This window comes from Apus apus, chromosome 1 (genome assembly GCF_020740795.1).
Source record: "Apus apus isolate bApuApu2 chromosome 1, bApuApu2.pri.cur, whole genome shotgun sequence".
NCBI lineage: Eukaryota > Metazoa > Chordata > Aves > Apodiformes > Apodidae > Apus > Apus apus.
Genome location: NC_067282.1, coordinates 149396042 through 149420163, shown reverse-complemented (window position 1 = coordinate 149420163; position 24122 = coordinate 149396042). Strand labels below are relative to the sequence as shown.

The 24122-nt window shown below is 38.2% G+C and overlaps 1 protein-coding gene across 2 annotated transcripts in view; it reads right to left on the bottom strand.

The window, feature by feature from the left end:
• The window catches only part of RIC8B (RIC8 guanine nucleotide exchange factor B), a 35757-nt gene that overhangs the window by 7897 nt on the left and 3738 nt on the right, over nt 1–24122 (bottom strand). Inside the window, exons 1-8 of one of the 2 annotated variants that reach the window (XM_051637318.1) lie at nt 23327–23346; nt 14566–15174; nt 11078–11172; nt 6555–6708; nt 6114–6209; nt 3445–3589; nt 3154–3298; nt 1504–1623 (exon numbers count right to left, since the gene is read on the bottom strand). In XM_051637318.1, the coding sequence (XP_051493278.1) occupies nt 1504–1623; nt 3154–3298; nt 3445–3589; nt 6114–6209; nt 6555–6708; nt 11078–11172; nt 14566–15042 (1232 nt within the window). In that variant the 5' untranslated portion in view covers nt 15043–15174; nt 23327–23346. Of the gene's footprint in view, nt 1–1503; nt 1624–3153; nt 3299–3444; nt 3590–6113; nt 6210–6554; nt 6709–11077; nt 11173–14565; nt 15175–23326; nt 23347–24122 lie in introns of those variants that run through there. The other variant, XM_051637231.1, reaches the window with a different exon arrangement.

The window sequence follows — 24122 nt, the reverse complement described above, 5'->3', positions numbered from 1 at the left end:
GATCAGTAGTGACACAGGGCACCAGCTGCTTAGTTATTGTCAGTTGGTAGCAGGCAAGGCAGCAGGTGCCTCCAGTCCTCTGAACTGAAAAGGCTCTTATGCTACAGTAATGCCATTTGGACTTTGTGTGTGAGTGCTCCAGTGACAGCAACTGACTGCTCTGCAGTCTTAGCTTATCTCCAGTCTCAATCTTCCTTTTAAAAAAGTTTCACAGCACTCAGTCATTTTACTGCAGCACCCCTATTGCTCAGCTCCCAATTCTCTAGTTTACACAGCAATCATTCAATTTTCCCCAGTAGTTCTATTAGGATTACACGTGCACTGCATTTTCTGCTCTTTCTTACTAACATACTACACTTGCTTTCCATGCTAATAATGTGAAAAAGTATCCAACTGCTTCACTGACAGTCTCAGATCAGTTGTTCCGAGATATTTTCCTGCCTTCCCTTCTGCATGTAATTCAATCTTTGCCAGCTAACATAAAATCCAGATTCTCCTACAGCTTTTGCTGTATTTTAGAGATGTAAAAATACTTGGTTTGCTGAATTTCTCTCAACAGATGCTGTTATTTGATTATCTACACTCAGAAAATACAAACACATTCTAGCTGCTGAGTTTTCCCACGTTTGAAGAATGATCTACTTATTTATTTACCTAAATTCCTACAGCTCAGTGCAGTGATAAATTAGTGCTACATTAAATGTTCCTCAAGAATGTAAAAGGTGTCCCTTTTACTAACAAACTACAAGCAATCACTCCAATATGGCAACACGTATGGGTGAAGAAAAACCAGCAAATTTCAGGCATATTGAGTCAAAGATAGAAAAAGCTCTAGCTAACAGCACAGATCTGTTCCCTTCTTGTACGTAGAAAGTTTTAAAATAAACAAACCTCCTGTATCAATAACATACACCTTTATGTTTCATTAAGTATAATTTTATTTTATGGCATTACCTCAGTCATTTGAAAGAAATTTTAAAGGCTCACTTGTAATCCAGTCCACACTTAGTCTAATAAATCCACAATAATTCTTAACTGTTAATTCCCTTTCAATTGCTCCATTATGTAATTTATTGCTTCTGGTGACAATTATTTTTGCACTGTATTTGTTCTTTATATAAGCAGCAGATGTAAGTAGTTACCATGAGATGCTGCTCATTGACTTGGGGAAAATGTGTACAGTTGCCTTGGGCTTGGATTGTCCCTCATACTTTAAAAGGGGAAATTCTATTAATTATTATCAACCTATCCACTTAGGAAGCAGGTTCCCTTGCCACCAGATCTTCCTGACTCTGTCCATTCCTCTCCAAAAGAGGTTTGCTCTGAAGTCTTGTTACATATTGCTCTTTTCTTTGAAGTGCTAAATGTTTTTCTCTGCAGTTAGAGTGCAAAGTCTCTGCAGTTAATCCTGCAAAGAAGTTGATTATAGCAGTATTTTGGAGAACTAGACCTTAGTAAAGAGCCAGGACATGAGCTGCTTCAAAAGCAGCTATAATACAATACCTGGAAAGTTTATCAAACATGTTGACAAGCTTCATAGCTTCATACTCTTTTTGTTCTTCTGTCATTTCATCCATCGGATTGGGCATTGGTTCTTCTAAATGACCAGTGATAAGATTAATGCTGGAGATGGAAAAGCAATACAGTTAGGATAGAACTATGTATGTAAATTGTCTATCTTCTTGATAGGAGGAAAGAGGAACACACTAAAAGAAACCACCAGGACTAAAACTGTCTGAACTGCACAGAAAAAGTTTTTACTATAAATAGCCAACCTTCATAATTACACATTTTCCATAGTCTTTTCCCACAAATCATTATATTATCTTCTTGGTGATTCACTGTATTAACTTCTGGTTAGCTACTCAGAAATACACAGTCCACTAGTACTTGTTGTTATGTTATAACCCATACACAAGCAGTTTGAAAGCAGGGGAATAACAATTGTAATAATGACAATGTCATTAGTAATAACAACATAGACAGGAAACAGAATGACAGATCCATGTTTGCAACTAACTCTGTACAGGCTTAATTTAAAAAAAATTACTCATGAAGAATTGTGGAATTATTTACTATTCCCTTCCCATGATGATTTTTCCTCAAACCAAATTAAGGTTACTTTACTTTGAGAATTTACAATGCCAATTCTATTTTTACTGTTAAAAGAAGTGAACAGCAATACAGAAATGGTAACAGAAGCAGAGAATTAAAGAACACTTTCTGAGCAAATTATCTTTTCAAGCAGCTTAATCACAAATATTTAACAGGAATACAGAAAATCAGATGCAGATCAGAAACTTCTTCAACCTTCCTCATAACAACAATGATGCAAAGTAATTCCTTTAGCTTTTTTGCTATGGACTTACCCCCTTTTTCTGCCTACTTACATCTAAACCATCTAATGATCAACTACACACTCTGGGCTTCCAGCTTCACCAGTGAAGAAGGTTCTCCTTACTCTTAATGCCTCCAGTAAGCTGCTCTTCAAAATATTTTTGGCCTGCTTTGTTACTCTTACAGTATCATCTCTGATAGCTTCCTTTACTCTCATTTAACAATTCCAACTTTTTAAGCATCCATTTAAACAGACAACACACACGTACTTTGAAACTCTAATCTGCACCTTGAATGCCATCCATGTCAGGATCCACAAACCTTTTCCATTTTTCTTTGTTACTGTTTTTGACAAGCATCTCAAAGAATCACAGAATCACAGAACTGTTTTGGTTGGAAAAGACATTTAAGGTCATGAAGTCCAACCACTAACCTAAATTCCTTGTGAAGAAAGAGAATTGCACCTGAAGTTACGTACCTGCTCTGCCTAAACATGTGCTTACTGTCTCTACATCTTTTTATGCATGTGTATTAGTCACAGGTATTATGCTTCTGCATTCATTCACCACCTCTCTTTCACCACCCTCCTTACTGAGGTCCTGGTCTCTGTGCTATTTCATTTTTACATAGTTCCCCCTACTGAAGTTAAAGAGGCTGGTTTCTCAGTAATTAGACCATGAAGTCAACTGGAGACTGTAGTTAATAATAAGCACACATAATTCCAAAACTGGCTTCTCTGTAAAAGGGGAAACAAAATAGTTATGTCAAAACATCTAAATTGCAACAGGATACGCAGAAATGAAAACAATACTATACTTCGGCTTTGCAGATTTGTATTCTTCTGTGTCTGTATCTTCATCATCTGAGTACCAGTGATTTCCTCTTCCTCCTTTTAGGAGGCCCCTTGATGCCAGCAATCCTGCTGCGTTACCATAGCCTGTATATTTTAACAAGGTGTCAACTGCAAAAAATGATACAGAAAATTATTGAACTACAATGAGCCACAAATAAAAAACAGCAGTGTTCCAAGAATCCAGAATTACAGCAAGAGGCAAATATACTAATTACATTAGGAAATTAAAAGGGAGAAGAAAAAGTAATTTTTACCTCTCTCTTTACAAAGAACAAAAAGAAATTCTGCTGCAATTTCCTTTACTCCAAGGTCAACGTGTGTCATAAGGCGCACCAGCTTGTTTCTCACTGTTGTGCCAACTTCTGGACGATTTGATACATCTCTCAATGGAGGCAACACCTAGGAGCACAAAAGAGGAAAACCAAGCACAGAATGCATGGCAATACCTATGCAATCCTTGCAGTAAAAGCCACAGTCAACAGAACAAGAAAATACTGTAAGCTTTGCTTCTTCACAAAAAAACCCCCAACCAACCAACCCAACTATGCTTACAGGCACTAGCAATGACTCTTGCTTCTCAATATATTCAGGCCTTTTGGCCTGCCATCCTGGGCAGAAGAGAACTCAGTCCCAAATGCAGACTTTATTTATTTATTTATTTATTAAATGAAAAGACAATTATTAGGAGTTTAAGAGCACAAATAAATATCCCAAAATTGTTGGCCAACAGGCAGCAGTAACCTCATGTTCTTTGTTTCTTCTGTTTTGCTCAGGTATCTGGTAAAAGCATTAAAATACCAGTTTAAGAAAACTTGTAATATTAACACAATGTACAATTTATACAGAACAATGAATACACTTATAATGAAAAAGCAGGAAAAATAAGTGACGTTGCAAGTTCTGCTACCATAAATTTTAAATACTGGCTCTGTGTGTTAGAGGAAATGTGTACTTCTCCCAGAAAACACTCTTTTAAAAGCTCAAGCTAAATTAAAAAAAAAATATTTTGGAGAAAACACTATTTAACATTTCCTCCAACACACTATTTTCTCACTAAATGTCATTAATTTTAACTTCAACCTAAAAAAAAGGCAGGAGGTGCTTGAAATATGGCTGGTTTTACAACTTAAGTTCCACCTCCTTGTGCATGTGCCTTCAGACTCAAAACCTACTTTAATTTTTTCGCATCCACAGGATATATGATTTGCAAACAAATCTGGGAGATAATATGAAATATTTAATGATCTCCTGACTCCTGTAAGAATTACGGATCTTCGAAGTTTTACTAGGGAATGAAAACAAAGATGTCACAAATAGCACGATCTTTTGTCTTCTAGGTGTATAATGCAAAATGTCATGTTCTGGGAAAAATTACTGCACGATTATTACTAAAATTGGACTCACTGGGAACTGATACTTAAACAAATTAATACTACAGTATTGAATACTGTGAAAAGAAACAGACTCTGTCTTTTTCAAACTAAGTATTCAAACAATTAGCAAAAACATTTTACTTGTCCCTACTTACTTTCCCCAATGGGGATAGTACCATGACTGCCATTTCACAGAGTGTTGTAAGAATGAATTTATGTTTCTGGAGTACTCTAATACTAACACAGTGATGAGTGCCATAGGACAGTCTATGAGGCAATTAATCATTCTGTCTTCAGATCATAATTTGAATAACGAACAATAAATAAAGCCTAAGGCCAACACTTAACAATGAGGGTAATTCAAAATATCAAGCATCCGGCCATACAGTTAGCAGTATCCATCCATTCCGTGCACCATATGAGGCAGTGGTCCTGTGGTAGGAGACAGCATGCAATTATATCCTGATATCTAGACACTGAGATGTTGTGAAAACATGCAGACAACTTCATTTTCTAACTTCTGAACATTTGACTCTAACTTTTTTTTCTTTTTTTTTTTGTAATTTAACAGATCAGAAGTGTGTCCCAGTAATGAACTGCTGCGAACAAAAACAATCAGAAGCAAGAATGAGTTTCCTAAAAACTTCAAAAACACTGTTCTGGTTCAGATGACAGAGGCAGAAAATATATACTGTTTGCCATTTATGAATTGATATGCAGCTTTGACTTGGGAATGCCATCCACAGTGCAATCCAAAAATCACTGCAGCTTAGGAAAAGAACATTTTTCAGCTGGTTTCAGCTGTCTTTCCCTTGCTCATCTTTTAACTTCTCTCCACTCAACTTCAGGAAAAGCAGCAAAACTAAAAGGAAACACCACACCCAGCCACCAAGCCACAGAGATCCTTTAGATCTTTAACCATGGGACAGATTTTTTTTTTTCCCCCTGTAAAAAGCCTACCCACAGTCTGCACTGTATTAAACAGCTCTTTTAAGAGATCAAGTGATGAAGTGTGCCTCTGTTCAGGGACAGTTTTACTCTGACAGAGCAGCTGATACACACTGGTGTCCAAGTTTCAATTTCAATGACTCCTGCCTGCTGAGGTCAAACTAAAGCTCATGCAAAACCCATCAAAACACCTCATGAGTTACCACACAGCTTTGCAAAGCTTTATTAACTGCACCAATTATTTTTTTTATATGCAGGATCTAAGGGGACACAGATCTCACCAAGTCCTTTGCCCCTGTGTTACATGATTCACGGTGACTCGCATGACATCAGCTTTACAATACACCTCATGTTGTTACTTAACAGCTCTACAAAATGTATCGTGGCACTTAGGAACTATTGATTGACATGACTGCAAAATTATTTCTACAGCTGACAGTTGTCAGAGATGTAACAGGAAAAAAGTACTGCAGAGAACTCTGTGGGTAATTTAGTGTGAAACCATTCATGCTTTTAAAGTATCAGTGTCTTGCACTGATGTACAAACTTCAGAAAGTTCATCATTAGCTTTGTATTCAAATTTTAATGAATATTTTACTTACTTGAGCTTTTATAAACTTCCTGATATTCCTGTGAGTTCGGCAGCATGCAGTTAATAAACTGAGAACTGGAGTCAGACCTTCTCTATAGCTGCTTCCCTAAAAAAAAAAACAAACAAACCAAAAAACCCAAAACATTTCTAAGAGGAAATTTTCCTTCCCAGATCTGATGAATACTTCAATAAAGACCTATATGACGAGCCAAAGAATTATCTTCACATAGCTATTAACTGAGAGCCAAGTGTTCATCCTCACATACAAACAAGCAAGTATGCTTCAGATACTCATAGAAATTTGTTCTCAATTTTGAGGTGTTTCACAATCCAGAACAAAGACAGCTGTAATTTTGCTAAATACTGTCAGGAAGGTTTGTAAGAAGCTCTACATATGTGTGCTTTTTGATTTAATGAAAGAAGCCCCCTGAAGAATCTTTGCGGTCCATACCTTGTCTATTCTCTTCTCCATGAAATCCAGTAAAATTTGAATTGCTCCCATATTCATACCATTGTATTTTATATCTGTTTCCTCTTGAGATGATGGACTAATAAGAACATCCAAGCATGACACGGGAACATTACTTAAGAGGTTGATGGCATTGCTGAAATAGATTTGAAAACTTCATTATTCATTTGGTAGAAAGAATTAAAAACAGAGTACAACTCACCATAAACTGTTTGTACAAATGCCACCAAGAAGAATGGCCCTGCAACTCAAATATTGCTTTATTTTCTACTCTCTGTTTTTTAAAGAAGGCAGTATGCCTTACTACCCGAGTGCTGGATCTTGGAAAAAACAAGGAAAAACAAAGACAAAAGCTCCAAAAGCTATACTGCAGCACTGCATTATTATTTCCAGCCCCCACAGTATCCTATTCCACAGTTAAGTGTGTTACAGCAGCTGATCCTGCAGGACAGCAGGGGGAACTCTCACATTGATTTGCAGCAGTCAGTGGTTTTTTTTCCCTCTTTGAAACTTAAAAGATTTTACAACACATCCATATTGCCATCATTAATGTGACAAAGTACACCACAGGAAACATTTCCTCCTTCTTTAAGAGTGGGGCGTGGTGGCAGTTTCTCAGGTGCCCTGAAATATTTTCACTTTTACTTAGCTTGTAGTGTACAGAATATACAGAATGCTTTTAACACATTCAAAGAAGATTCAGGCTTATTTACCAAGCAGTATCTTCCAGAAACTGGCAGCCTTGGCATTCTTCAAAGCACAAAGAGGAGTGCTTCCCAAATATCCGTTAAGTGATTTAAATGAGACCACATGGTCCTCCCCCTCCTCTTTAATGGAGTAAGATGGAAATTACTTTGCAAGGGTCTCTTGCCTGGTGCACATCCCTTGAATTTGCTATCTATCCTGTTCTCATTACATAGGCTTGGGGTTCAATTACACAGATGCTGCAAAAATTAGGATTCTGTCATTATTTACCTGCTGCTGCCCAGCTAAACTTTTAAATGGAAATATTTAGAAATACTACAGAATTATTTAGGCTTACATTTGCAGACCTCAAAGCTATCAATGAAACTATGAGCACCAATGTTTCAAGGATTGGCAAAGTGTTCCAAGAATAGAGAAAACTTTTCAACCAACTTTTTAAAACACTTTTAATAATATCTACTTGGAAGCTGCCCTCAGTTTTTATGTTTTTAATACAATTCTAACAAAGAATTAGTAAGAGAGAAAGCAAACCATGGCAATCAAACACAACAGGATTTCCAGCAAATGTGCTGGTTTTAGTCTGATCAGACTGGGTGGCTGTTCCACACTGTGCCATCTCCCTTTTGCTCTTTTAGCAACTGAAATTCAGACAGCTTCTACTTTTTGGAAAGCTTGTTCTCTTTGTTTTGTTTCTAATTCCTGTTTAAGATACCTCTTTTGTATCATAGAAGTTATTCCTCTCTAATAATTCAGGAATAGTCAGAAACAAAACACACTGAAATTCAACAAATATTTGGTAGCTTCAGGCTTTTCATCAGAAGTTCTCTTTTTACCAGTTTCTTATTAAACAACCAAGTTCCAAAACACCTACAAAATTAATTTTCTGGATCACTGTGTCTGAGCTATTCTTTTCAATAAATGAAGCCCGGCTTTCTGATCTTTGTCACTCCACTGACAGTTTTATTTGTGGTAGAGGAGTGTATGAAATTCTCCAGCTACCAGGAAGTCAGTGACTATGCACAGATCTGCACAATAGTGTTTGCGTTCCTACTCCAGGGGGTAGAAATACTGCGTATATTACTCTCCCCTTTTCGGCTTCCTAGAGATCATTAATCACTGGGACATGACATCCACCCACTCATGCTCCCAGCCCCCTCCTGATATGCAAATTCAGAAGCAAAGGCCTATTTAGAGCTGCTGAATGCCTTGATTAAAACCTTGTTAGTGGCCAAAAATGGCACCACTCTATGTGGTGCTTTAAGCTGTTCATATTCAAACGTTAAGTACCGACATGACAGAATCACAATAATGACAACAATACCAGGTACTAAATTAGTTAAGATATTTTTATAGGTAATTTATCCTTACTTATTAGAAATAGAGTCACACTGACAATCAGTGCATCACTGCTCAGGGCACGTATCCAACACCTCATGCACACATAAAATAAATCCCCAACTTACACATTCAGAGCACAAGCCTTCATACATGGTGCGTTAACAGGCTGCCCAAATCCTTCATTTTAAGCATCTTATATTCTGCAGATTTACAAACTTAGCGAGAAGTGATCAGCAATTCTAAGAAATATGCATCCTTGATGCTTCATAAAGTTTATTCTGCATTCAACAGTGATTATATTGTATTCCACTTTTAACATTATTTTCATAACTGCCTTACTGATAGGCTCCAGGTGGAAAGCAGAGTGAGAAGCTGCACCCTGCTCGCTGACTCACACCTTATCTAAGATTGCAGGGTCAGAGTCTGGCACACTCAACAACCCAGACAACACCACAACCTCATCTTTTTAGCTATGTTATGTTAGCTATAGATTGCTAACACAAGTTTACTCATACATTACTGAAACTCCTGTCAGGAATGAAAGTGCTGCTCGACCAGATACATCAGGGGACTGACCCCTCAAAGGATATAAAGGGGCATTATGTCTGACTACACCTTTTCTGTTCCAGAGCTGCCTTGCTTGGTGGAAAAGTACATTAAATTATTCAGCTTTTACTACATCCTGAGGCAGTCAAAGACAAAAATCAAGTTTTGCAAGAGGGCTGAAATATTTGAATCACAAAAGTCAAAACCTGCTCAGTGTTCTTCTGGCATGTTAAAAAAACCCACATCACTACAACAAAAAACAAGTCTGACATAAATCAAGATTGAAGACTACGTGCAGCAATACTCTTCTTGCATTCCTTTGTTCTGTCACTTGAGCTAAACAAACTAGCTCCAGTTAGCTGACAGGGAGAAAGTTTTTTTCCCAGCATAACAGAAAGACTGATGCAGTGCTATACTGAGTCTGATGGACAAGGGGAAACAACTGAAGTGACACAAGACAGTCATAACCATCCTCATTTTTTTTTCTGGTTCCACCTCTCAGAATTAGGGACAATCCTTGCCTTGCCTTGCGTGTCTCCATAAGGTCCAAGTGGGCAGCATCTCTACACAACATACCAGTCAGATTCCTGGTCAAGGAAAAAACCCTTGTTTTTCTGGGAAGGGCATCAGCTGTACAATAATTCACCAAAATATCAGGCAGTCTTACTGTCTGTGTACAAGTTTAAATGCTAAAGGCTGATGTCTGCATCTAATTGTTGAATTTATCCAAATCTGTTCGATTTTCCCAGCAGTGGGGAACTTATTCCCACCAATCCCTCTCTTAAAGGATGATGAGAGTGCAAAACACCCACTATACACAGCAGCAAAGACAAAAAACACTGACTGCCTTTTAGGACACACTCAGCACTAACTTTAGTCATGGCAACTACTGCAGTGGTGTCCTAAATTATTCCAAACTAGTCTGCACCAACTGCGAAGGGTTCTGATGTAGGATTTTAGTGTTCACCTACTAAGACTGTTGATCTCTAAGAGCTTTCCAAGATTTTAATCAAGTTCATTTAACACTTTCAAGATTGCTGGGTGTGAAAAGCTCTATCCTCCTTCCTGGAGACTGCCGTTTCAGAAGATGATCTTCAAAAGATCCTGCACTTGGATATATGGACAGCTCTGAAGAAGAAAATGGCAACACTCTCACTGCTGACAGATAACATGGGATAGCGTTTTAAGCTACTGTACCATTGGGCCCTGTGAACAGCTGACCTACTTGGATAAAAATTAGGGTGTCATGGAAAAAAAATAGTAGCACTGAACAGAGAACCATCATCGCACTAAAAATACTCTGGATTCCAACTGAATTGTTGACTGGAAACACATAAAATGTTGCGTGCAGGATTCAGAAAAAAAACCCAACAAATCATGCACCTAAACCTGGCAAGATTATTAACTCAATGCTGAAAAAATGTAAATATTATTACCAGGGAACTGATATTTGTACTTTTAATAAAGCAGCCAAGAACTATTGGAGATAAAATACCAACTTGTAACTTCCAGCCCATCAGAATTGCAAAAGTTAAATACAAAAAACTCAAAATGCTTCTTTTCCATCAGCTTCTGTGCAAAACAAGAGAAGTTGCATTCCTCTTCAATTTGCACTACCTCTAGAACTTCCATATGGATTTTCATCCTCAGTTACACACACACATACACAAAGATTTTTAAAAGGTCAGCTTCATTACTATTGATCACAAATAATAATCTGGCCAGTTGCTTTCTCTCTGGAGTACCAGACATGCTTAAATTATAATTCAGGCAATTAGTAACATTTTACTCAAAATTAGTAGTCTTCATTATTTCTCAGATTTCCACTTTAGATTTTAGGCAAAGCAATCTCCCCCCCCTATTTTTTGAAAAACAACTAACATTTTAAGATAGATTGGTTCTGCAGTTCTACCAACCTGTGCAGCTCTTCAGTTTTGTCTTCAGTAGGGCCCGTGATTAATAAGCAGTGTCGAAGGATGGCAGCCATGTAACGAAATTGATGAGATTCATTCTATATAAATATAAATTATGAAGATATTTTTTCATTTTGAAGATTGCAAGTGGGGGTTTCAGGTCACTAGAATAATAAAAATTAAAGATGGAAAATACCTATTAGATCATAACATCCATCCCTATCAATCAAAGGACTGTACCTTAGACTTCACTGAATGCTTAATGCAACATAACTGCCATATGCTGGCCTTTTTAACTAGTCCTTGTAGAAGTTGCTGGGGACTTTTTTTAGTTAAAGGAGCTCCTACTGCCAGAAAATGCAGTTGCAAGCATTTGCTTAATTCCATACCACTACTCCTAATATACCACTACTATCTTCCTTCCTGTATTTACAACCAGCCACCTCTTCATCCATTTAGATTATGTATGTTCTTAATGTGATTTGCCTCCTCCTCCTTTAGACCTTCTGTTGCCAACAGTTTCATTCCCCTACCCAGTCTGTGCTCTTTTTCTGACTCATTTGCTTCTGTTCCCTTGATAGCTTTCCTCCATTTCATTAGTAACTTCTCTCAGCAACTTTATCTACCCTACTTTTGGTCTCCCCAAGCAATACCCCCTTCCGATCTCCTACCAGAGATCAGCCACACAAAAGTACACCAGTAATTGCAATCATATAACTGAGTGTATCACTGTCCTCATCCTTTTTCATTAGCTCTTCTTGGCATCCATCATATGTTCTGGTGTGTTTGACCTAGCACAAAGCACCCAATGCATCTTTTGTAACAGGAGCATCCAAATCTGCCAACTGCACCACCTGCAGCTCTTGTCTGGCTTTGCTACTTTGAAATCCTCTCCAGTCATTAAATACTGGTGTTTCAAATGGTTCTCTTCCCCCTCAGAATGGAGGGGGACTGAACTCTCATTTAGTTTTCTACCCACGTCCCTAACCTCTCTGCTCTCTTTTTATTTTCCATCTTGTTTGTAATCTCTTAAAAAAAAAGTTTGTAATTACTGTTCGCAATCTCTTCAAAATCTGCATCTTCAGACCACCTAATTAACATGCTGTTTACTCTTCTTACAGGTCATTACTATTTCGACAGGGATACTGGCTAAGCAAAATGTCACCTAGTGTAACTGGCTAACAGTTCACAACTTTAATTAAACTTTAAATTAACTTTAATTAAAATTTTCCTTGCTTTTAGGAACTTACAGTAAAGAATTATCGTATAAGCTTTATCTCAAAACACCAAATAAGCTTCTCCTGCCCCAGAATGACTTAAGCTCTCATTCAAATAAAAGAAATTTAAAAAAAAAAAAAAGGTTACTAACACCAGAATTTTCTCTAACATGAAGGAAATTTTCCTGAGGGCTGTGTGCTTTGTTTCTTTAGGGAGGAAAAATTTCATGGGACAAAACCTTCCTCATTCCACAGACAGTGGCCACACAAATCCTCATAAGGAAAGGCCAAAGCTGTGTTGTGTGCCACCTCCTGCCTGCCTTTCTGCGGTAAACTGGGCTTTTAATTTCTCAAGATTCCCAGTATTCCATAAGAATATATCAACTTCAAGATCTAGATTTCAAAAGCTTACTTCTCAAGAGGTGACCATGGAGCACAACTTCATTTTCCAACTTAACACCTGACATTATTTCCTCCACACAAAAGAACTGAATCACAAAGATGATACATCTCAAACTCTGAACTAGCAAACATTCATACAGCTGTGTTACAGCTTGACTTTGGGTAATTTTTCTCTACTCAAGTTTCTACCTCTGAAACAATTACTTACCTATTCAAAAAAACCTCTCTCTGACAAAAATACATTTTTAATAAAGGTCTAAGTCAGGAATATGAACAAGAGCAAAGACTCTCACTTTATGTTTCCTTGAAATTCAAAGTATTAGCTTATCTGATTTTTTTGCCCCCACTCAGTCTTAAATTTCAGGATTTCTTATTCCATGTATCCTTGAGACATTAAAGCAAAGAATAAGCTTCAGACTTTTCTCAAGTTTTATACTCCTTAATGTTATGATTAATGAATTATTTGCTGTTTAGTCCAATGCACTAACAGAAAAAAATATGTATTGATTTTAACTGCTGTAAACTTCTGCTTAGCTTTATATGCTGCATACTTACAATGCTTGGTGAAAAATTAACAGCACTGTTACTATGATGTGGGCTAAAAATTCTATTACTATAGCACAGACTTAGGTTATTAAACAAAAATGGTCGTTTAAGAAAAAAATAGATCTGATGTTATAATGAAGAAAACAAGACAAATCTTATGAATTAGATGTAACAATGAAAGTGTGTTTGGTTCTTACACTTGACCTCATCTTAAAAGATCACATTTAAGTCCAAACCTGGTGTTGGGAGGCTTGGAGACAAAGATATTAAAAATAGTACTGCTCTTGCTTCAGAGTTATTTGTTAAAAAAAAAAAAAAAAAGAGTTGTGAGTAGATGTACTTATCATGCCCCAAAACCAGAAGAAAACTAGGGAGACTTCTCAGCTCTAATTATTACCCTATTGCTGCAGTTCACAATATTCAGAGATGCAGCACTGATAGACTTACATTAGAAAGTTTTTCCTAGCCAGCTAATTATTTGTGAAGAGAATTGATAGAATCATAGAATGTCTTGGGTTGGAAGGGACCTCTAAAGGTCATCTAGTCCAGCCCCCCTACAATAAGCAGGGACATCTCACATGAGAATAGATTGCTCAGAGCTCCATCAAGCCTGCCTTTGAATGTCTCCACGGATGGGGCCCCCACCACCTCTCCAATTCCAGTGATCCACCACCCTCATATTAAAGAACTTTTTCCTAACATCCAACCTAAATCTACCCTTCTCTAGCTTGAAACCATTACCCCTTGTTCTGTTGTTACATGCCCTTGTGAACAGGTCTTCCCCAGCCTTCTTATAGGCCCCTTTCAGGTACTGGAAGGTCTCCATTCTCTTTTGGAAATCAAAGACTCTTATGAAATAGCTGTCTTTGTATTCTTTTATTTTAAAACACACACAGTTCTAACTTGCATTATATAATCCAAACTATTCCACCCCTAACACAGAAAATACATGGAGTAGATTTTTTGCCAAAGTAGTAAGAGGAACAAAAAACTTATTTTGGTATTCAAAGCCATGACCATGAAAGACTCAGCACCTCTTGAAAGCCCAAGATCATCAACACATGGCATAATCAGAATTCAAACAGACAAATCTTCTCAGACCAATTTTGCATATAGAGAAAATATGATGCAAAATTTCAAGACTATCTTAGCTGCTGTTTTGAAAAATGCAATAATATTCCATCAAAATTACAGTAGCAAAAGTTAAGTTCTAAAATTCTTCCTCTGGGGCTTGGACAAAAACTGTCTATTGTGTATCTGCTTGCTGGTTCTGACTCTTGCAGGACAAACAAAAACAATTTTTAAAACACTTCAGCTAAGCCTTACCTTACTGTGGACATTCAAACTGTCAAGTGTTACATTAAAAAGAGCCTTTAGTGCCTCAATGGCACAGTCCGTCTCTTGCAAAGACAGAGGAGGCCTGTCAGGATCTTCCACTGCTTTATATTCTTCTGCCCATCTTACACTCAGGGAACTTTCCAAAGCCTGAGTCAAAACTTGCACTCCTTGTAGTTCCTGGCGCAACTGTGATCTAGTATCTGTGTGCAGAAGTGACAAGAGGAAGAGGAGACGCAAATCAAAGCACTTAATGTCATCAACAAACTGTTGGTCCTTGCATTTTTCCAGAAGATTGCAGAGCCCAGCTGCAATATTCAGTTCCCAACTGAGCTTCTGTGCAACAGCACTATTAAAAATTATGTTACAGAGGCATTTTAAAGCTTCTACTATAACAGGGAATTCAGATGCTCTCTCCAAAGGATCTTCAGCAGTGTCCAGCTTTGCTAGCCTCATAAGGATCTGCATGTTCCTCTTCGTGGTTACAGGCACTAAAACCTTCTTGTCCCGGGAGAGAATCCGTAGGGCCTCCAGGCAGGCAACTTGACATGAAGTTTTTGTGTCTTTTTCAAGGATGTTTAGAATTCCCTCACACAGTTTCTAAGGAAACACACACAAACAGAAAAGGAACAGCTTTAGCATCAAAATACAAACTATTTCAAGAGACTTCCAAAGATAAACAAAAGCAGTTTTCCTCATGGATACAACCCAAATACACCAACATTTGCAAAAGCATTAAGCCAAAATGACAGATGCTATCCACCATTGCCAGATATAAAGTTTTCTCAGTATCAGGACTGAAAACTTCAGTAGCCAGAGTAACATGGCTAGCGAGAATGAAGGTTTTTAAAAATACCTCAAACTAGAATAGTCACACCTACAATAACTGCAATACTGTAAGTTGAGGATGTTTCAGTGAGGAGGCTGGGAGAAACGAAACCAAACCAACTGCTGCTTAGCACACAAGTATTAGTACTCCATATTTGGTAACAGGTATAATCTGTGTTGCCACTTCAACCTAATCTATAGATATTTCCCTTCTTAAGTAAGATTCTTAGAAATGTTACCTCTGACATAGAAACATATCACAGTTTTAGGTTGTAGCTTTTTTACCAAACAAGCAAAACTGCTGCCTTATCAACACAAATTGTTCTTAAGGCCAAAATACTTCACTGATACTTTACACCAACATGACTGCAGGGGTAAACATTCATCATATAAATGCAGCTTTAGAAAAATACAACACTCCACATATCTGCAGGTCAGAACAATAATGTCTAAATATGGAAGAATTACCTTTTTTAAGACAGAAATGAACAATCAGATCATCAACCAAAAGGGAGAAAAGACAGGAGAGAGAGGTTGCTTGATGGGGGAGGACTTCATAGAGTTCTTATGCCTTAAGGTAAGGACAACACTACTACTTATGGGTACCAGAGCCCAAAGTACAGTTACAAAGAAGTTCCCAGATAAGTGGCAATACAAATTGCATTGTACCTCATAAGACACAGTTCCTCCTCCCTTCTCAACACCACCACCCCTCCCCCAGCTTTGTGTCTTAATCATTGACACAAATAAATTACCAAAGAAGCCAGAATAGCAACCGAGTTGAATATGCCTAGTGCAGAAGTCTGCCTAGGACCTGAAATTCATATTGTGGCCATGGAAGTTTATGTCAGTAAGAAATTGATCGAAAAAACCCCAAAGCACAAGAATACTAGTAAAGTAAAAAGTTGTTCTTGGGGAAAAGTCTCTGGAATTGCACTTTTCACTACCACCAGAACAAAAAGATGGCCCAGCACTCTGACTGGCACCCAAGCAACTTCCATTACTGTAGTCACTTACAATTAAGGCCAAAATAAATTTTAAAAAAGGTTAAGTCTAAAGCAAATCTAGCACAGACACTTCAGAAGAATAGGGAGAAAACAACTCAAGTCTTTGAAAATGTTAAAAAGACAATCTGTAAACAAAGTAGGAAATCACAACATGATTTCTAGTATGCTTGTCCTGGGGTGAAGCCCACCCATAAGCACCACCAGACGGCCACAACCTTGACTACATCTCCACAGCCCTGACTAGATTAATCCCCTAAGAGCATGAAAATAAGGAGCAAGCTTCACCTCTTACTATCACACAGACAACATCAGAAATACTCATTAGAGTATTATAGACACTGCCAATAGTGTTAAACCCACATTTGACCACCTGTACAGGAATATAGGTACTTCATGGGAACTTCACAGGCAAGCACCTGGAAAAAGATACTAAACACAAAGTTTTGCAAGTTCTTCAACATTAACCTTACACTGCTCCCAGATACCTGTACAACTCCCTGACTTGAGCACAGTATGCTAGACCTGCACTACATGTTTCTGAACGTGGCCCTGTTTTTTAAAAAATTGTGTTGCAAACAAAAAATGACCCGTCTAGATTAGATCCACAGTCAAATTACCTGGTCACAGTTCAACTTGTCCCAAGAAATTTGTTTCTATTGTTAAAAGAGTTATCCATACAATTAATTTTGCTTTGCAAACAAGCAAGTCATGAAGCCTGTTTTGAGAAGTAACACAGAACTGAAAGGACAGTTCAGAGAACTGCATGAAAGGGTCAGTTTATTCTGTTCCCTGTTGAACTATGCTTCTATTAGACTTAGCAGTTATAGTCTTCTTTGTTGACATCAGCCACTACAAGGTGACCTGTAATAATCTACCCATATTCAATATCTGGTTCAGTAACTGGACTCTCTCTCTCTTCAGGATTGTGTAGCAGTACCATATTAACAATACATGAACCCAAGATACCAGCCTTTCCCAAACCTTACCTTATCAGTAAACAAATACAGCACAAAAACATATCTGATTTTTCCTTAGCAGTGCTGAAGGCTTCTTCTGGGCTTTAAATACCAAGGATCATTTCATAAATTATCTGATCTCATCAATACCCATTGAAATTCAGAGGAGTTTCCACTCATTTTTATTAGCAGCAGAGCCCACACCCATCTTGCATCTGGTACTCTGGTCTATAGTCTCAGTCACATAAAATCTAAACACTCAATTTGACTAGACTACAAAGATACCAACCTTCCCAAATTCAGATTGATTTCCTCCCCCAGCCAGCCCCATGAGTTGTACCCACCTGCTGATATAGAACTGCCACTGCAAAATGTCAGCAGCACTGCAGGGGACATCCCAAAGGGCACCAAACTCCCAGTGACTTGCCACAGGAGGTGGAAGCATAAACATACATACATTTGAAGACTATCTTTATAATTTCATTAAAGATTATAAAAAACACCGTATCACAGCTTCAAATCCTAGTGAAATGCAGTAACAGAAGATTCTTAACCCTGAATAGCTGTACTAAAGATAGATACTAAATAGAAACCAAGTTGTGGTTTTTTTGTTTGTTTGTTTTTGTTTTGTTTTTTAGATTTAACAACCTGCTCACAACTTAAAAAACCCAAACCACTGGTGTGCTTGTAAGGTGCCTCATTTCCTACCTGTTCCTGAAGCCTTGGCTGTATAAAAGATTTCACAGTATAAACAAGGCTGGAGTTTATTTTCAAAAATATTAATTATACAGTCTTATGCATAGTATGTTAATAACTAAGTCATGACATACTTAAGAACAGATTACTAAGTTTCCTAGCCATTACAGCAAATCCAATTTTTTTTAAGATGCAAGACTCATCTAAGTGAAAAACACGTAGGAACTGCTGACAAAGTACTCTGTATTTAGACCCTGATGAAACATCTAGAGTGATTTTAAAGGAACTAGCATTGTTAAAATGCCACCACTTAGCAATACTACTGAAAACTGTGATAGTGAAGGACTGCTGGCTGCTCTCAAGAAAGAGTCAATAGGAACTTGGAAAAAATTAGAGCATCTGATTACAGTTGAAGAGTTATCCACGGAAAGTTTTGAAGCAAGGAAATAAAATGCATCCTATTAGGATGCCTTGGAGACAACTAAAACCAAATGCCATACAGCACATTTTCTGCTTTCTCCTTGACAGTGTGAGGGAAGTAATGCTCAGAGAGAAGAGAAACTGCAAAAGACATGACCACAAAATCATCATTATCCTTTTTATTTTCTTTAGCTGGTGCTTCTTCTACAGCCCTGTGGGCCATTAGCATGGTATAAACTGAGGAGCACAGATGTTATTTTTTTGTTTGGAAATGAAAGCAAGTGAAAGAATTCAGGCAGCAAGGTACCTCCCCTTCACAAAATATATTATTGTCCTAGTTTCAGGGTTTTATTGCTGTCTCCTAAATTACTGTAGGAATTTAACTTTTTTTTCATTCTATCCTTTCAACATTCAGAAGGCTGTTGGACTTTCCTCAGTCATGCTACAGCAGTAAGTGTTTTTCATATGCTTTTCCACAAAATCAAAGCATTTTCTAGTCCTTTAAAACTTTTTTTTTAATTGTAGAATATACAAACTTCTCTAAAATTTCAGGAATTCGCAGCTTTCATGCTAACAGTAAGGTTAAGACAAAGCAATACACACCACTCCTTTTGCCTATGCAGTCATGTGACTAATGATAAAACATTCTAAAATTTTTTTGCCTGTTAAAACAGGAAGTCCAGAAACACCTATTTGTCACTTTGTCTTGAGGAGTAAAATGTTCATCTGTTTCAGTCGCTTCTCCTGATAGCATAAAGGCTTAAAGCCAAGAAGCAACTCAGTCCTATAGAAAAAGCAGTATCCTGAGATACAAGAGATCTGTGTTTTCTTCCTTGCTCACCCACAGACCTGCTGTGTGGCTTTGGGCATAAAGGTATCATTTCTTTACTTCAGTTTTCTTTCCACATCTTTGCTTACTGGCTAATTAAGCAGGTTGCACAGGTCTGCTACTCTTCACCCCACCTGTATTGCTATCTGTTCCTCAAACATACCTTCTACTTCACTACAAACATGAAGATTCACAGCAGGCTCTACCCAATTTTCAGGTAGATGAATGGAATGTTAGTACTAACCACAATAAATTGCCCATTAATTTTTATAACTCCTCTTCAGTTTCCATGGCTCTCAAAGTTATTCAGAAGTTTCTCTAAAAACAGATGTCCTTTTCCATCTCAATTAAGGCAAAAATATGCATTTTACATGTTTCTTATTTTTTCAGTTGAGTATATAAATCAGTGTTGCAGAAAACCAAAGAGAAACTACATTTTTTGCAAGTCAGAGAGAGAGATTCCAGGAGCAAAGAGGAATAACTTGGAATTGCTGAATAAGAACATTGGCTGATCATTTCTGCTATCTAGAGGGCATTAAAGGAATGAAACAATTGTTTTATTCTGCTATTAGGTTTCAGAGTTCAGCATCCAAGGCAGTAAGAAAGTAAGCACAAAAGTATGTGAAACTTTAGGTCAACCCTTCCTTTTCTCTGGTAGTGAAGACAACATTCATATAACACTTATAATCAACTGAGCTGGATAATGGGACCATTAGATAAAAACCTCTGAAAGTGCCATGCCAAATTTTTGCCAAGTCTGTGTGGACAGATGTGGGCAAGGAAGGAAGATATACAATTGTACTCCTTGAGGATTCAGTTTGCTTCACTTCAAAACTTCACTATTCAGCCTGTATCCACAGCAGGAGGTTGGCCTGTTTGGCAGGAGCCTGCCAGCTCTGGCATGGCAGAAGTCCACATCACAGGTTTAAACATGTGAGAATTTAAGCTAGACAGCACTCTGCAGGTAAGGTGAGGAGCACACACAGTAATGTCTGTTATCAGAACCACTGGAACAAACACCTGGTTTAGAGTCAGGGAGAGGTAAAATTCTGCACAGCTGCACTCTCAGCAGCCCTCTCCATGCCATCTCCAAGGAACAGGGGGAATCCTTTATAACCTCGGTAACCCAGTGGTGAAAGAAGGGTTTTAAAAGGAAAAGTGAATTTCACTGCCTTGACATAAGCCTTAAGAGATGTAACCACTGAAAAATGCTGGATGGGAGTGTGAAGGACCAGAGGGAATTAGAACAAATGCTCAGTATTAATGAAGGATAGTTAGTAACATTTCATCTCGTACTCCCTTAAGGGGTTTCAGTAAAGTCAGAACAACAATTAATACTAAGATACCACACAGTGTGCCCACAGGAACACTTGAGCTTAACATTTTTACAGGACACTCACTAACAGACTTTAAAAGCTTGCAACAGTTACTGGGAGGAGAAAAGTTCTGTTCCTTTGTGGCTGCGGGAACCTTCAGACCTCCCAGAAGTGCCACAGTGTCAACAGCACTATCTAATAACAAGGCTCTGCTGAGATTTAAAGCGTGACAGCATCTTGCTCCATCTACATACTTTAGTACTTCCGTCCTTCCAAAGTTCAATATGGTGCAGTTCACAGCCTTAAGGAATCTCCACACATAATGAATTTAACTGGGAGAGAAAGTCCCACAATACATCTGATATGATTTACCATCATCTATTTCAACACCTTTAAAACATTAAGCAATGTGGGGGGAAGAGACTGTTTCAGTCATTTTCTTCCCAATGAGGGAAGTCTTGAATTTTAGATGCACTATCTTAAAATTGACCCTGAACAATATATCAAGAAAACTCATCTCTAACTGTAGAGATTTACATTACAGGACTGATCCAACACAGTAAGCCAGAAACAGCAGAGTAGAAACCAGATGATGCAAGTACTTCAGGAGGTGAAGCAGACAAAATATAAGGAGTTTAAGAGAAAACATGTAAATCACAGAGACCCTGCCATTTCAGGTAAGAATATGGCTTATGAGTAATAGTCTTACATTTGTTTGCTGCCTCCTTTTTGGCCTTTCCTCCCCAAAACTCAGCATCATCATTCCATTTAAAATGTCAGTCTTGCCTGCTGTCTTGGACAGATTTACTTTTTCTGTTGTATCACCCAGGCAGATGGTGCTGAAGCTCCTTCCAGTCATGGAATACCCTGGCTAAGTAGGGAATCAGTACTGACAGATGTTTTCAGGACACAAACAGTGCTGTAATTTTCTTACCACTTGAAGTCTGTGAACAGCACAAATGTGCTGATACTTCAGAAGGATTTGGACCTGTCAAGGTATAAACAACGGAAAACAAAGCTAACAAAATATGAGAAAGTCCTCTGGCTATATCCAGATAGAAAAGCTTGAAAGTATGATCTCTCTCCTTGTCTTCTAGTGGACACAACGTGCTCTCCTCCTGGAGTTCAGTGTTACAGACTCACTGCTGATTTAGTTAGTTTACAGCATAAAGCACCCTGATTTGACAGCTGTATTATGGCAGAACAACTTTTCCTGTCTGATTTACCCAGCTTCTATAGTCATGCCATAGTTTTAACCTTTCTGTCTTTCATATTTTATAGTGTGTCACTTGTATATGGGCTGTCGTCTCCCTAACAGCCCATAAAACCATAAAGCTCAGTTATGTCTACGTCACAATACAATCACACTATAGACACAACCCTGCTGTAATTCTAAGGTCATGGCTGAAACTTTTTGGTGAGGCAGAGAAACATCTTGCTCTGCTATCGTTGATCTTTTACTTGCACTCTTGCACATATTTGAATGACTGACAACAAAGTTTGTGAGGGTTGCTAGAGTAAATAACTAAAAGCAAATTTATCCCTGGGCATGAACAAACTCAACATGCAGCAAGAGGCTGGTAAGAAGTACATATTGCATTCACCAGGTTATATGGCAAGCTTCCAGTAGCACCAGAAACCAAAGACAAAATCCTCAAGTCCCTTTGTATTTGCCCGCATACCTGAACTTCAAGTCTACTAAATGACTTAGTTACGGATTTTGACCCTTGGTCTGAACTCTTCCATTGTAATAATTCTAAGCTAATAGCAGCAAAACTGCAAATACTATCAACTCAAGTGTATTTTGGTATTACTAAAGAAGAAATGAAAATTGTTTCTGAATTAGAATCACAGACTCACAGGGGTTGGAAGGGACATCTGAAGATCATCAAGTCCAACCCCCTAGGGTTGGTCCAGCCCCAGGAACACTAGGGTAGATCACACAGGAACGCGTCCAGACAGGTCTTGAAAGTCTCCAGAGAAGGAGACTCCACAACCTCTGCCTCTGGGCAGCCTGTTCCAGTGCTCTGTAACCCTCACAGTAAAGAAGTTTTTCCTCATGTTGAGGTGGAACTTCCTGTGTTGCAGCTTGGTGCTGTTTCCCTTCGTCCTATTACAGGGCACCACTGAAAATAATCTGGCCCATTCTTGATGTCCACCCTTCATATATGTTCATAACACTATATGTTCATAAACATAATAAACATAAACTCTTAGTCTTCTTTGCTCAAGACTGAAAAGCCTCAGGTCTCTCAGCCTCTCCTTGTATGACAGATGTTCCAGTCCTTTAATCATCCTTGTAGTCCTCCACTGAACTCTCTCCAGCATATCCCTGTCCCTCTTGAACTGGGGAGCCCAGAAGTGGACACAGTACTCCAGATGTGGTCTTATGAGGGCAGAGTAGATGAGGAGGAGAACCTCCCTTGACCTGCTGGCATGAGGCTACATCATGCAGTCTTCAAGCAACCCCCGTTAATTTTGGTAACAACTTCAACAGTTTGCTCTTAACAAGAGCATGTACTATTTTACCTTTCAATTTAAAGCATTGTTATTTTTTACCCTAACTGAAGGATGAAAGGAGAGTACTCAGTGTTACAGATACTAAGGTTATTGAGCATATGCAGCTGAGTATCTGTTACAAAAATCCAAACAACCACACACAGAGAAAATCCTACACCCTCCCACTCTCCCAACACTCACTGTCTGTATTTAGCTTTTGCCAGCTTGGCTTCTGATCTGTTCTCTTCTCCTGTGTTCTTTAGTCAGCATTCAGTTTTCCAGACTAGACACTACAGATCAAAAAGGACACACAGTCCATCACCACATTACTGAATGTCAGCTTTGAGAAAAGCCACAGATAAAGGCAAGCTAGGAGGTGTTTGAGTCATCTGTGTAGTGCAGAATTGTAACCGAAAATTACAGTACACATAACTGAGGGTTTTGTAAACACAAAGGACAGTGAGACTTTTCATCCCATTTTTTTCTACCAGAAAAAAAAGACTTAACGCCTGAAAATATTTAGACTTTGCACAAGATCATGGGATTAGTGTGTGTCCAAGCTGAGACAAGCTATCCATGAAGCAACCTTGCAATTCCGATTTCAAGCTCTGAGTTTATTTCAGAAACTGCAGAAACATGCAGCCTCATTCACTAATTAACATTTTGTGAATAAATATGCAAAAGCCCAAAAACTAATTACAGGGAAGAAAGGAAGGGTCTTGTCATTACATATTACACCATAAAAATAACTACAGGGGAAAAAAAAAAAGAAGAAATAATAAGTCAATGGCAGTCCAAGCTTTAAATGTGAGGCTGTGGATGGATCTCAAGAGACCTGTTAAGCCCTGAGGCACCTGTACAGCTCCATGCTACAACACACAAACACTTCCCATCTTTGGAACATGACACACGCAGTACATGTTCTTTTTATGGCAGCTACCTTTGGGTTTATGGGCTTCTGTAGCTCTGCCTCCTTTACAGCTTCACAGCTTTTTTC